Source organism: Pithys albifrons, chromosome 12 (genome assembly GCF_047495875.1).
Source record: "Pithys albifrons albifrons isolate INPA30051 chromosome 12, PitAlb_v1, whole genome shotgun sequence".
NCBI classification, from domain to species: domain Eukaryota; kingdom Metazoa; phylum Chordata; class Aves; order Passeriformes; family Thamnophilidae; genus Pithys; species Pithys albifrons.
This window is the reverse complement of record NC_092469.1, coordinates 14,285,927-14,300,518: the sequence shown is the minus strand read 5'-3', so window position 1 is coordinate 14,300,518 and position 14,592 is coordinate 14,285,927. Positions and strand designations below refer to the sequence as shown.

The 14,592-nt window shown below is 47.6% G+C and overlaps 1 protein-coding gene across 1 annotated transcript in view; it reads left to right on the top strand.

The window, feature by feature from the left end:
• Positions 1–250: 250 nt before the first annotated feature.
• Positions 251–14,592, top strand: part of HYDIN (HYDIN axonemal central pair apparatus protein) — a 40,500-nt gene continuing 26,158 nt past the window's right edge. The window contains 1 exon segment of the mRNA XM_071567880.1: positions 251–271. Within this exon segment, the coding sequence (XP_071423981.1) occupies positions 251–271 (21 nt within the window).

The window sequence follows — 14,592 nt, the reverse complement described above, 5'->3', positions numbered from 1 at the left end:
CTGAGTCTCCTCAGCTGTGTGAGTGCCCCTTTTTAAAAATCCTGTCTTAGCAGTAGGATGCTTGTTAGAAAGCAGGAATCAAGAAGGGAGACCTGGGCCAAGCACTTTGCTGGCAGAGTGTGCTGAACTCTGTGCCCTTGCACCAGAAGATCATTTGCCTCCCAGTGCCTCTCACAGAAGGGAAACAATTTGCTCAGTCAGGTTTACCTTGCCCTTTTTACTTAAGGAAAGAGAGCAAACCCTGACGAGGATGGGATCACTGGCACAAAAGGTGAGTCAGGGAGTTATTTTCAAAACTAGAATTACTTTTATGAAACTAGAGCAGAAGAAGGAGGTTAGGGTGACTGAGCTTTGGATTTAGCTTCCACTGTGGCTCTTACCAGCCCATGAACAATTGCCCATCCTACCATACATGAGAGCAGCACAGCCCACTCTGATGCCTATCAAAGTGAGGCTGTTGGACTGGGAGGGAGCTCCTCTTCCCCAGCTTCCCTAGCTAGAGGAGAGATGGTGTCCCATACTCCTGCAGAGCTGTGGCAGGGGCCTTTGGAAAAAGAGTGGTCTTGGTCTGCATCTGGGCAGCAGAAAGGGTATTTACCTTGTGACATGGAGGTATCTAGGGCAAAGCAGAAGACTAAATACTTTTTTTGATGGCTGTTAATTTTCATTCTGATTTCATGCTATCTGAACAGTTTTGTCGAATCCTGACTGTTCTCCCAGCTGTCCATCACCAACTCTCATGCTTTGATGGCTCTTGTCACAAATAGCACGGTGAAAAGATCTTAGTTATTTTCTCTTTCCTTCTTCCCCTTTGAGAAGTCTCATTTACTTTTTGCAGCTGTCTGACTCCCTTCCCCCTATCATTACAGGGAAGCAATGTGGCAATTAGAGCTGGCCACCCCCGGGAGGAGGTGTGCTCCACTGGCTTTGAAAGAGTTTGCAGCGCTGTCCTTTGTGCTCGTCTCCAAAGCTTTTCTCTTCTTCCTGTGCAATGGATTTTAATGTTTTACCGTTCCATGTATAGTAACATCTGTAAAGACACAAAAGTGACTGCGACCTGGATTGGTTTCATGAAGGCTTGATTCTTTTAATCTTCCATGGATGGTGTATTGCCCCCCATCATCTCTCTTCCTCCTTCTTTCCCCTCAAAGAATATCTCGGAGGTGATGTAAAGACATCTATCACTTAAATATTGATGTGCCAGGCAAGGGCAGAAAAAGCAGCAGGTGTCTCTGTCTTGGAGCATCAGCCTCTATAGTTCTGGTGCCAAATGGGAGCACCTCTGAAGGGATGGTGTGATGTTCAGATCCAAGTGCTGCTCCCTTTGTCAGTCTCTCTCACATCTGACTTTCTTCCCCAGTCTTTGCCTTGTCTCCTGCTCTGGCTCTGTGGCTGTTTGGCTGTCATAGGCCATGTGACTGTTGTGGGAATCAAGCTGATCAGAGACTACAGGACTTGAACTAACAAGGAAGGGAGATTTTGTGGCCTGTCTGATCTTGCTGAAGCTGCTTTCATTACCATTTCAGAAGACAAGGGGTTGAATCAGACCTGAAGGTTTGCTGTAGGGACCAAAGGATGGGGAGGTTTAGAAGCCAATGCCTAATCCTGTGGGCATCAACAACATTGGTAATGCTATTTCTTTGGTAACTTGTAGGAGGCATTTTATTTTGGGTTTTGTGGAAGGTGGTATAAAGCCATCCAGTGCAGCTGGAAGCTGGAGGCAGCGCTATTTATTTTGGCACTTTGAAGAGCTCTACTCCAGTGATAGCTGTCTTGCTGCTGCAGTGGCTGGTTTTATTTTGCTTTGGAGCAACTGAATAAAAATGTTCCTTCCATTTCATTTTCTCTGAGGTGAGAGAATTCCTGAAGTCTGCTGAGGAAGTTAAGGAATGTCTTAATCTTTTTTCCGTGAAATGAGTTAAGTGCAGCTCCTGGAAAGCCAGGGTTTGGAAGCCTGAGAGCACTGACTCCATCTGAGGGGACTCCTGTCAGCAGGGCTGGGCTGCAGGTACAAGAGAGAGAAGCTGGATGTCTTAGTGAGCTGAACTTGCTTTTTTGAGGGTGCTGTACTTTCTGTACCCACTGCTAATAAGCTGCTTCCTGTTGGCAGGGCTGATGGCCCATCAGTCTCTTCTCAGAGATGGACCCCTTGCTAAGGGCATCACTGCAGAGAGCTTTGTCATATCTTGACAGCATTTGACATTTCCCAGACAATGCTTAAATCTGCCAATTGACAATGTTTAACCCTCTCCTCTAAGAGCCTTCCAGCAGTGACTCCTTTAAACTTTAGTTTTGCCTTCAAAGAATTGTTACCAAAAGCTTCTCTGTTTTTGTCACTTGCCATATGCTGCCAGTCTTTGCTGCTTTGGGCTTTTACATGTTGCCTTTAATTAGAATCTGAGCTTTTCTGACCAGGGGCTGATGAACAGTTCTCTGGTGACTGAAAGTGGGAGAAGAACAGAGGTATTATTACTGTGTTGCTTCTTGTATACCTGAAGGAACAATCCTTTAGCCCAGGTGGTTTTGGAAGTGTCTCTTGGGAGAGGGGATACAAGGCCCCAAAACCCAGCAGCGTATGTGAGTTTATTAGTTGTTCTGTTTCTGTTCTGCTTCTCGCCCTGAATTTGCAGAGACAAATTAAGGCTGCGTGATGCACTGAAGTTCAGGGCAGGGTTACCTGTTCCTCCTGGGCCGGATCTGCTGATTCAGCTCTGTATTTTAATCAGGCATCACATGCAAGATGGAGCTGAATGAGCCCTCCTCCTAGCAAGGGCTGGTAGCAAGGATGGATGAGCAGTTCATTCGCAGTCACTTAAACACTGAAGGAAATGAGATTTGTATACTTAAAATTGCTTTCTTAACCAGTATTTAGCATCTTGGGGTCTCAAGGGTTAAAACACTTCTGGCAACTTGGATCAATATGTGAGTATTTAATAATGGTCTGGACTAAGCAGGAAAATGAGTTAAACTGCGCTTAGCTAATTCTCTGAGTGTGGATAACTCAGCCAGCCCAGTGCTGAAGATATCTGGGGCTTCTCTGGTGTTCATAGTGGAGGTCTCAGACTCTTTTTCAAAGACCTGGTTAGTCTGCAAGTGACTGATGTACTGCCCAGAAGGCAGGAAGCACTTGGGAATTAGCCCCTTTTGATGGAGATTGTAGGGAGACCTTTTCTGTCCTGCACTTCAGACAGTGACCTTCATGGTGGTCCCATGTTCAGCTTGTGTCTGCTTTTTGTCATTAGATTACAGTTTTGTTTTGCTAAGGCTGAGTGAGTTAAGGTGCTCTAGTGTATAGACGGACCCTTCTAGCAAAGTACAGGACAGTCTTAAACATTGAGAGAGTTTAACTCCCCAGTAATGACGTGATGGGAGTGCAGCATATCTAGGTTTTTTTTCAAGTGCATCCATGCTGCTATTAGCTTCAGGAACCTGGTGCTTCTGGCGTTGCATCTTCCTCCTTGTTCTTCCCAATGTCCTGGGCATATCTTTGTTCCAAGTTTCAGCCCTGCTGTTTCATGAGCTGTGCCTCAACAGGCTCAGATATCAAGTGTTTGGAGAGACTTCGGTTTTTGCACTCTGTTATTGCAGTGGTTGTGTAAGTCACATATAGACAAGTCCAAAGGGCAGACATGTGAAGGTGGCAAGTCCCTGTTATTTTGCCCTGACTCCAGAAAGAAATGAACACCTTCAGTCATTTAAATTTGGATGTAAATGAGTGATGGAAAGCAGTTACATAATTTTAATTTTAAGGGATCAGTGAAAGAATGATCCTTTGCTCTGTTCCCTCAACTAAAATGCTCTGCAGCTGTATGAAAAGGCGAGCAGCAGCTCTGGCTTTGCTTTGATTTTTGCAGTGAAGGTTTGCTGTATTTAATCTGCTGGGCTGTTATACACAATCTCCCTGCTAGCAACAAACTTGTAAGTGGCTGAGCTGAGATTTCCAGGTTCCTAATCAGAGGAAAGGCTGTTCCAGCTAAATCAGAGTTGGGCCCCTGATTGCATCCTGATAGAAAGGATTATTTGTCCAATGGAAAACAAATAGCATTGCTGTTTTATTGAATGTTTGGCATGTATTAGCTGAGCAAATCTTGGCATGCAGTACAAGTTAGAGCTCTGCTTTCCTGAGCCCATGAGCTGGGTTCACTTACAGCTGCCCTTACTCTGGAATGTTCCCTGCTTTCTGACTTTCCCTCTGTGATGTGGCTTAGGTGCTTTGGAGACCCTTTTCCTTCTTTGCTTTTTATCACCCCATTTTCTACAAACTCTGTGAGGTTGTTTGTGACTCAGGCCTCTCTTTACGATTTCCTGCCTGTTCCCTTTGGTTTGTATAATCAACTGCCTGGATGTCCATCTCTGATTTGGTTCTTCCACCTTAGCACTCAGCTTCTCAGGCAGGTGTAACCAGGGGCTTCTCTGCCTGCCATACCCTGGCAGTGCCCCATGTACAGAGAAGTGGGTGTTCATGCCACAGCCTTGATGACTGGCTTGCTTGGTGCTGTTGGACTGTAGGAGACCATGAAGGAGAGGGAGGTGTCTCACTGCATTTGCAGGACTGAAGATAAAGGTTGCTAAAAGAGGTTGCTTTTATTTCAGTGGAATTATCAGTCTGTTACCCATCTTCTGGCACGTGCATGTGCAGGGCAGATAACCCAGTGCCTCTCTGCTGTGCACTGGTTTTCCTCTTCGGTATGAGGCAGCTGGCGTTTTGGTCTCAGACAACAGTTCAACAGATGGCTGCTTAAAAGCAGACAATACCCAAAATAAGAGTCTTTTCCTTTTTTTCATGGATCTTTGAAGGCATGTGCTGATGCTGAATTCCAGAGCAAGGGCACACAGTATGTCTTGGAGCCTGTGCTGTAGTTGACAAACATGTGTCTGGTTGACAAACATGTGTCTGGTAACTTTAAAGGTGGGTGAAGGCTTATGTGATCCAGAGAGGTGGGGAATCTCCTTCCTGGGAGCTACCTAGCACTGCTGGGTGCATCCCTGCACAATCTGTTTTATCCTGGAAATTGTCTGTTTTGTGCAGAGGGGTTGGACCAGAGGCATTCAAAGTCTCTTCCTCCACCTAAATTTTTCCGTGGTTGTGTGCCTGATCCCGCTGATGACCTGTGCAATCTGCTTTATGAGGAGTGAAAGCAGAGAAAAGAGCCTTATAAAACATGTAGAAATGTCTGCTGCAGGCTCTGGCGGGGAGCAGATGCCAGCTGCCTTTTCTTTTCTAGATGAATTTATTTTACTGGAAGAACAACTGCTGTTGCTGTGAATTTGCCAGATGGGCTTGTACATAGACTTGGGGCTAGTGGGAATGTCGAGGGGGAAATTTGGGAAGGCAGAGAGGCTGTGCTGGCAGCAGCCCCTGCCCTGCCACGGGACCAAGCAAGGCTCTGGGAGGGATGTGCTGGGGAGTTCCTTGTGTTGCTTCTATCTCCAAGAGCAGCTGTTTCAGGCTTACCTGGCTTATGACCATAGTGAGAAAGGGTTTCTTGCTGGGTGTACATCCCCAGGAGAGGTGGCACTTGATACCTGATCTTTGTTTTCATTTCATGCCAGGTGTTCTAGACCTTGAAATTTTGCTGTGGGCTCAAATGAACAGTTAAGTCAAGGAGGACAAATGTAGGATTAGTTCCCAGGGAGACAGGATGTGTGCAAGAGGTGTGCTCTCTCACAGCTTTTGTGGGAGACAAACAAGCTTTGTGGGCCAAGAATAGCAAGACTGATGATGGGCATTTCCAGAGGGTTATGTGCCTTCAGAGCTCTCTGCAAATGTCAGCCAGTTTGACTGCTGCCCTGCAAATGCTACTTGCTGGGAAGGAGAAATCCTGCTTTCCCAAGTGAATGCTCTTCCCCAGCTGCTTTTCAGCTCAGTTTGCCAGTGAGACTAAAAAAAGGGCTCCCCTTATGTGCAGGGACTGAGGATTGCTCAGAGATGCAGCCCAGTGAGCTTGAAAGCTTGGAGGGGCTGATTGACCTCCCCAGGGCTCCCTCTCGAGCTGAGGACATGTAGGGACCACTGTGTCCAATGAGGTAGAAAAGCTTTCTGAGCTGTGGAGGGACTGAAGCTGCCATTGCAGCCTCAAATGTCCTGTCTGAAGGGAGGTTTGCCGTCTGATCTGCTGCCTCTGCTTGGGGAGGGAGGGCTTGCAGAGCAGTGGAGGAGGGAGCTCTGTTCTCTGAGCAGCTGGAGCCTTCCCCAGCCATCCTGCAAAGCTGTTGCTCCTTTTGCTCCTGGAGAAGTGTTATTTCACAAGCTGGCTTCCTGACCATCCCCATTGCTGGGCTAATTCCCAGATCTGCTCTGTAAGGAGATTGATCAGCTCCCTCTGCAGCCCAGCTATTCCTTGTGAAGGTTTGATGTAGCTGGCTTAGTTAATCCCAGATGTATCTATAATGAGATATCATTTGCAAAAGGAGTTCTCAGTGCTGAAGAAACCAGCCAGGGAAAAAATAGTTTCCAAGCAGGTTTGGAAACCTCTGTCTTGTAGTCAGAGGAAAATTAAACTGAAGCCATCTTTTCTATGTTCAGCCCAGCAAGTTGTTGTAAACGTGTCTGGGAGAAATTAGCATCCAACTCCTAATTAAAAAGGTGGGAGCAGCAGCCAGAAATGGTTAAAAGAAGGGATCTGCCTTGAGGCTGTGCTAAAGAGGAACTGTAGATATTTGTGTCTCAGTTAGAGGTTCAGCTGCTGGATGCCTCTAGAAGGTGCTGGTACCTGGGCATAATTTTACTTCCTCTCTCTCATTTTTTTTAGTGATGGAGGATACTGAGGGCTGAAGGCACCAGCTCAATGCTCAGTGCCTTTCCATTTCTCTCTTTAAGGTTTTTAGGTAGTGACTGAGACAGGAGGCAGGCACTGTAACCTCACTGCAGAAGTGCTGGGCATCTAAGCCCACAGCAAACGTGGAGCATGACACCTTGTGTCTTCTGTGGGACAAACCCCTGCTTATAGGCCATTGCTGGAGAAAAGCTGATGCATAATAAACTTACACCTTGATTTTCCTGTGCAGTGTCATCTGCATCACAGTTCTGCCACAAAGCTGAGATGCTGTTTCCCCTGCCTTTCAGGACTGCTGCAGACATTTGTTATAAAGGTTTGCTGTAGGGGTATGGACAAGATAAGGTTTGTCAGTAACACATTTTGTTTCCATCGAGTTAGGTAAAACCCACCATTTTCTACTAAGAAAGCTGATTTTTTTATGTTGTTAAAACCACTGGACTGCTCATAAATTTGAGAGGCTAATTACAGAGAGAGGATAGGTGAGTGTCCCCGTAGCATTCCCACTGTGGTGAATGCAAGTTTTTTGCTACCCTTTGTGACTTTGCCTTTTCTCAGGTAAATATGGAAAGCTGAGCCCCTGTGAGATCAGTCCCTTTTCCTGACGAGTGCAAATTTGTGACCTTTGGTGTCATCCTTGGTCCATGCCTCTGGCATGCAAAGGGGGACTTTTTTTTTCTGTTTATGGGAAAGAAGGAATTGTTTGAGGGTGTTTAAGGAAATGGGAAAGTTTTATGTGGCCTGGTTGCCCTGGGAGTCCCTGAGCTGCTTTGTGAGAGAAGCTTGCAGGGCTGTCTCTGTGGTGGAGCCCAAGGAGGGGTGTCCTGGAGACAGGCATGAAGAAAATACCTGGAAGGGAAGGATGGTAGCTCAGTGTCTGTTCTCTTACTTCTTGGCTATAGGGCATCCCCTGGGTCTGTTGAGGCTCCCTGGAATGCTTCAATACCTGAACTACAGGATGTGAGAGAGGAGTGAGAGATTCCCAGAGGGGAATCCAGCTGGGGATCCCAGTTCATCTGCAGGATCTATGCTCCTGGGTTTGCTGGTGCCTGGAGGTGGAGGCATGCTGGAAAGGCTTCAGGCACAGTGGCTGTTTCAGCCAGCACAAAGCCAGCTTTGCTGTTTGCAGGGACAGGAGGGTTCCTGGACATGGCACAGTCATCGTGTGTTACCTTTCCTGACAAAAGGAATTCTTATTTAGCAAGATTTCATCTCCTTCTGCTGTTTATTGCCCACCTGAAATCTTCCTTGTCTCCTGTTGGTCTTGTCCTTGCAAGAGCAGCCAGTTGTGCTCCTTCTGCAGTGGGGAGAGGGATGGAGACAGGATGGGATCAGTGGTTGGCAGCTGACAGTTTCTTTTTATGTTTCCATCTGTTCCCTCTCTTCCTTTTTAATGAGATCAGGTGCCAGAGTGCACTAGGAAGACTTTTCAATGTGAGAGGAAGTCACAAATTGGGTACTCAGGTCGTTGCTTTCATCCTTGGCAGAGGGAGGCTGCTCAAATCAAACCTGCACCCTCTTGAGCTGCTCCTATAATGGGAAAACAAAACTCTGCAGTGAGGTTGACAGCTCTGATCAGGTGGGTCTGTCCTGCAGCTCAGCCTTGGAACTCAGAGATGCTTGTGCTGATGGCCACTGAGAACCAGACCTGGCTGTTCCTACCCCCACTGGAGGGCCTATCTTTGAATTTTTATATATTTTTTTGTAATGTGGCTACTGTCTGTCTTATAAAACCCCAGTCATTTTAAATGGCATTGGTGGGGCATAGGTTCAATCTTTCAGGTGCTTGGTGTTTGCTACACAGACCCATCAGCTTTTCTGATCAACCACTCTAATTTCATGAGTGGCTCCCCTCTTGCTTTGAGTTTTGGAGGGTTTCCCCCTCTGCTTTTGAGGCCATATGTTTATTACAAAGCTGGTCTTTCATGAGTGGGAAGGTTTCCCTGAAGGAGAATCTCAGATGTTTGAGGCTGTTTTTGTTGCTACCTCTTTGGTTCATTGTCGTTCTGGCGACATGTGAAGGATGGGAAGAGGTTCAAAAGAAGAACCAGGGGAGATTGTTTAACAGCTTGGACAATCCCTATGAGGAAAATAAAAATCTGCTCCTCTGCTCCCACTGCCAATATGTGATGTGCTGGGAGTCAGCCTGGAGACCTCGATTAAGTAAAAGCTGTAGAGTCTGACAGTACCCCCAGGGCAGAGAGCAAGAGGTTCTTTTAGGCGATGTAAAAGGTGCCTTGTTTAAAAATCAAAGCCCTGGCTCAGGTTCCAGTCCAGAATGGCCTCTGCATGACTGTTATGATGCCTAAAGATGTGATTTAATGCAATTTTAGGAAGGTTTTAGAATCATAAAGTCTTTGCTGAGTTGCCCTGATCTTAAGTCTGAATATTAAAGTGTCTTTCCCACCAGCTAGCAGGCTTTGTCAAGGCCGAGCTGTTTTTCAGCAGACACCTGCAAGATAACAGAAGACAAACGACAGGAGAAGGCCTAACTGCCCCCCATGACAAAGGGGGCAGATTGGCTACTTCTGATTGAATGTCCATGAGGGGTATAAAACCCTGTGACTTCCTGACCATAGGGTCAGACCTGGGGTCAAACCCCCCTGGGTTTGATCGTGGAAGGTCCTTCTAATAAAACCCTATATCTTTCTCCATTAACTTGTCTGCAGTGTGTCTCTGTTCACAGGGGTACGCAATCTACAGGCATCAGTTCTTTAGCAAAACTCCCAATCTTTTAAGCAAAAGACTTTTGAACACAAATATGGTCAAATATTTGGCTAATTCAAAGACAATTCAGTAGTCCCTTCTTAAGCAACCCAGCAATTGCTTTGGGATTTTGCTTGAGTTCAGCTCTACATTTGTAGCTGTTGCATGGTTGTATGGGGCCTGTGAGGGAACTGCCCAGTGCACATAAAGGCACATTTGGCTTTTTTTCTTGGTGGCTGCTTGGTTGGTAAGTTCCTTGCCCAGCAGAGCTGGTGCCTGCAGACCGCCCTGTGCACTGCAGGGAGCTGCACCAGCTGGCTGACAGCAGCAAGAAGATCTTGTCCCTTCAGTGCTTCACAAGTGATAAATAAAACAAGCAACTCCTTTCACAGAACTGCTCCTGAACAGCCTGGTGCTTTGTAGCTGCTGTGATTGCGCCAGGTGATCCTGTGGGCTCCAGCTGAAATGCATGTCATGGGCTGGGTTTGTTCCTTCCCTGTGTCCCACTTACAACTGTTGTGTTTTCTAATCTTTCTCTTCCTTGCCTCACATCACAGAACCAGATGTTGGTGTTTGAAGTGCCCTGCAGAGAGGTACTAGACCTGCTGGGGCTGGGGGTGACTGACTTGCTGTGAGGACAGGAGCAGAGGATACCGGTCCCACTGCAAATGGAGCTTCCAAGTGATGCCAGGAGCTGCAAATGCCAGGCAAGCTATTGTGGTCCAGGTTAAGCATAAGAGAAGTTAGAAGTTAGCCAAAAGAAGTTGGAGAGAAGGCCCACTTAGGGCATTTAGGGTGGTACTTGGAGCTGACCATGGGAGAATCTGGGTGCTCATGGTTTTAGCAGTGTGTGATGTCCAGTTGCAGAGAGCTGCCACCTGCTTGGGCTTGAAGGAGGTTCTGTATCTCGGGTGGAGGAGAGGAGAGCCTGGTGCTCCCCAGCCTGTCATGCCCCATGGTGGTGGGTGGGATGGAGAATGCCCTGGCAGGACCCTGCTAGCTGAGAAGAGCTGGCTGTGAGGGAGGAGAGACTGCCTCTGTGACTGGGAAAGGCAACTAAGGATGCTCCTACAGTGTGGTGGTTGCTGCATGTTTCTGTCCTCAGAACAGGGTCTCAGATGGTCTTTAGCTTCAAGAGGAAGCACAAGGCCAAGACAGCTTGGATTAAGGTAGTGTCAGTCCTGGGAACAACTACTGACCATCTTGTGACTGCACAGATATTATCACCCTTGACATCTGTCCCCTTTCTTGTTGAGGCTGAGATTCTGTGCGAGTACCTTGCCGAGTCTGGCCTGAACCTCCATCCAAAGCCTGCCCATCTTTCTGAGGCACAGTCTCCTTGCAGGTACACCCTTCTTTCCTGCCTTTCCTAACCTCCATGCCAGAGATTCCCCTTGAACTGTGATTAATTTCTAGAGGCTTGTAAATTTTCTTCTACATTTATACAAAGACAGCTGGCTGGATTAAATTATTTCATAGAACTAAGGGAAAAGAAAACCCAGGAGGCATTACACTTGTTGGGACCAAGGATTTTGCTTTCTTTTAAAAAGCAGTGGAGCTGAAACAATTTACTCTTTTCTAATGTCAGGGTCTTCAAAACATAGCTAGTGTCTTGATTTAGAAAAGGAGTAGAGAAGCAGTTTGGAGTTTGAAAGTGAGATGTAAATTAAGTAAAAAGGTGAGGAAACCAAATTCATTCCCAGCAGGGGAATAAAAAGGAAGAAAACAGACCAAAGGCTGCGTGTTGAGGTCTGTCCTACCAAAAAAAAAAAAAGTCAATGTTCTCCTGTGCCATGGGGGATTGCAGTGCTCAGAGGAAGGCAGGGAAAACATGGCTTAAGAGAAGCCAACTTTATTTTCCTTCTTTCTCAGAAGAAAACAAATATGAATGATACTTGGACCAAAGAGGACAGCAGGCTGCATGTTTGGGAGTTCATGGTTGGAGCTTCATAAGGTTGCAGTTGGGTAAGTGATCTCAGTGCAGTTATTTGGTAGGAAATGTTTTGGTAGTATCTAAAGTGATCAAGTGTTGCAGTCAGTCCTTTCTGCAGCTCCGTGGGTTAAAATGGGGGTAGGAAATGCTCCCATCTGCATCTCTTTGATCCTGTAAGCTGTCTCTGCCAGCACCATCCTCCTCTCCCTGGATCCTTATTGCAGCCCTTGACTTTGCTGCAGCTCTGTGTGTTCTGCAAGACACCAAAAGTGTCCAGTTAACTTTGTGGATTGGATTTGGTGAGTGCTGCAATGATGACAGGAGAGATATTTCTGATGTGCCTGTTTCAACCCTTGCAGGGGTCCTGGTTCTGAACCCAGCGAGTGCCTGTGCTGTGAGGTCTCATCTCAGAGCCTGCAGCAGGGTTTTTGGGGGATGCTGGCTGATAGTGTTCTGTGTCCTTTTAGCACTACAGCAAAGGAGAGGTTAATAATGCAACATGCCTCCCTGTTGCCCTTGGCTGTATGCTCATTTGCTTCTGGAGAAGAGCTATGTAAAGAGCATTTCCCAGGAGACAGGAAAAGGATTTTAGCCCTGTAGAGCAGCTCCTTGCACAAACTAACAGTTACCTGTGCCTGTAAAGAGAGCAGGGCTCGGAGTCTGGTTTGGTCAGACCCTCTTAGGATGGAGAAGCGTGGCTTGTCTGAAGTGCTGAGGTACCTGCCTTGCTTCTGTGCTGGGCTATGGGCAAGTGTGACCCCTCTCTGCTTCCTGGGACATGGTGCAGTCTGTGCAGGTGTGTTGGAGGGAGTTCCACTGCATGTTTGCTGTGGTCACTGTGTGTTTTCACTGGGCTGTTTGGAGACAAGGCACTGCTGGCCGTGCATCGCCAGTACCACACAGATGGGGGGTTGCAGCTGGTTTCTGCCATCCTGGAGCAGCAGTTAAAGGGTCAGAGCTTGCTGCTGAAGCAGTTTGGTGGTCTGGGGCTTGTGTGGTGCTCTCTGGGTCTCCCTTCCACTGAGCAGGGGCAGGGGGACCACAGACAGCTACTCTGTGGGGCCTGGGAGGGTGCTGAGCATTCCTTTGTCCTGCTGCTGCCTCCCAAAGCCACCATGGACTCCTCCTGTCTCAACATCCCTCCTCTTGCCATGGTAGTGTTGGGACTGGCCGGGAGGCCCTCTTGCTCCTGAATGAGGGCCACAGCCTGGCTGGCTGCAGGGATCCAGTGTGTCAGTTTGGCCCCTGCCCACTGTGGAGTGGGGAAAGTGGGGGATGATGGTGACCACCCCGACAGCTGCATCTCCTCCTCAGCTGAAGTATGGAGGGTGGCTTTTGGTGTCCAGGCTGCCTGGTCTCAGGAGGAAGGGCCTGGGATGGGTTTTGGGGATGCTGGCACTGTCCCTTGTTCCTGCTCAGGGGTGCAGCTGAAAGGTGCATTAACAAATCATGTCAGCAGAATGGAGGAGACTGTTCATAAGCCAGGCAGTGTTCAGAGGTTGCTATTGGGATCCTAAAGTCAAGAGGTGAAAGCACTTTTATTTATCAAGTGTAAGCCATGGCCAAAACCCCTCACTGGGGAGAGTGTGCAGGTCCTGTGCAGACCTTTGTTTTCTGCCTAGCCCGAAGCAAGGAGTCTCTGTAGTAGCTGTGAGCCCACATTATGAAAAAAGCCCTTCCTTCACTTTAAAGATGATCCTTTTTTTTTAACCCTCCAGAAACTGCTTATGCATTGTACATTAAATAGTCATTAGCTAAAAGACTTTGTCATCCAGGGAGCAGAGCTCCCCAGCCCTGGCTTGGTCCTTAGCTCTTGAGCATCCAAGGTACCAGCCTGTGGATCAGACTTTTTCTCACTTGTGTTCTCCTTGCAGCAGTTCTAGGAGATGTGGAAGTGACCTTGTCTGGGCTGACAAGCAGGACCAAGGAATGGCTCCAGCTGCCTGGGAGGGGAGGAAGGTTTGGGCTGGAAAAATGGATGGTGAGTTCAATAGCAGGAACACAGCTGAGTGTGAGAGTAGAGCTACCAAGTTTGAGAGTGGGCTGAGGTACCAGTGGTAGTAGGTGATAAAATGCTGCAAGCCTTTTGTGGGTTTCATGTTGTTTCTACCATGCAGTTCCATGAAGATCCTTTCCTGCCAGTAGTTTCCTTTGCTAAGCACCTGAGGCTTCTCTGGCAGGTCCTCTGAGCATGAAACCTGGCTCCAGCTGTGCTCTTTGCCTGCAGCAGCCAGGAGTCACTCCTGTGCTGAGCAGATGAGAGGCTCTAAGGTTGGTTCTAAGATGCTGGAACTGTGGGAAGGAGCACAAGGTGGCAACCCTGTGACCCTGTAAGTGCATCACAGACCAGGCACAATAGACATGGTGGGTCTCACCTTGACAACCAAGCTCTGCCTTCTGAGCCAGGAAGCGTCTCCCACCATCCAGTTTCCTTTCCTTACAGCACTACTGTCTTGGTGCCTTGAATGCACAAGGGTGCCACATGTGAGGTTTCTTTGCCTGAGCTCTCCAGGTTCCACTCAGCTTTGTAGCTGGACACCGTGTGGGAGATGTTTTGGAGTGAGTCTTTGCAGACTGGCTAGCTGGAGAGCCAGTTAGTTTTCAGGTCTTAAATCCTTCCTAACTGGATTGTAACTCCCTGAATAATGAATGTTGGTTCTCAAATGGAGGGTTCCTTATTCCCTGCCAAGCAGATGTGAGGATTGAGTTTGCCTGTGGCCCAGAGTCTCCTGAGAAGCTTTTGTTTATAGCATCTGCTGTGCCAAAAATGCATGAAGCTCCCTGGCAGCAGAGATTCTCTTGTCAGTTGGGTTGTCCTTGGCTGGGGTGTGTGTGCGTAAATGTGTGTGTGATTAATTGGAACAAGCTCATCAGAGGGTATTCACCAGGTGCAACACCGGAGGACACCCCCCAAGGCATTGTTGGAGCTGCCACAACACGGAGTTTGCCTGCTGTCCTTTGCGTTGATATGATCGGGGTCCTCCCTGGGTGAGCAAAATACAAATTAAATTCCTGCTTTGTAATTCAGGGTGGAAAGTTTTTCTTTACTCCTTAAACAAAGACATGATTGACTTGTCTGCAGTGGCTAAAATTAATTTACCTGAAGCTTGTGGAGCATTACCAAATGCCACTCTAAGGTGCACTTTCTAATACTGCTGCAGTCACAGGAACCAGCTG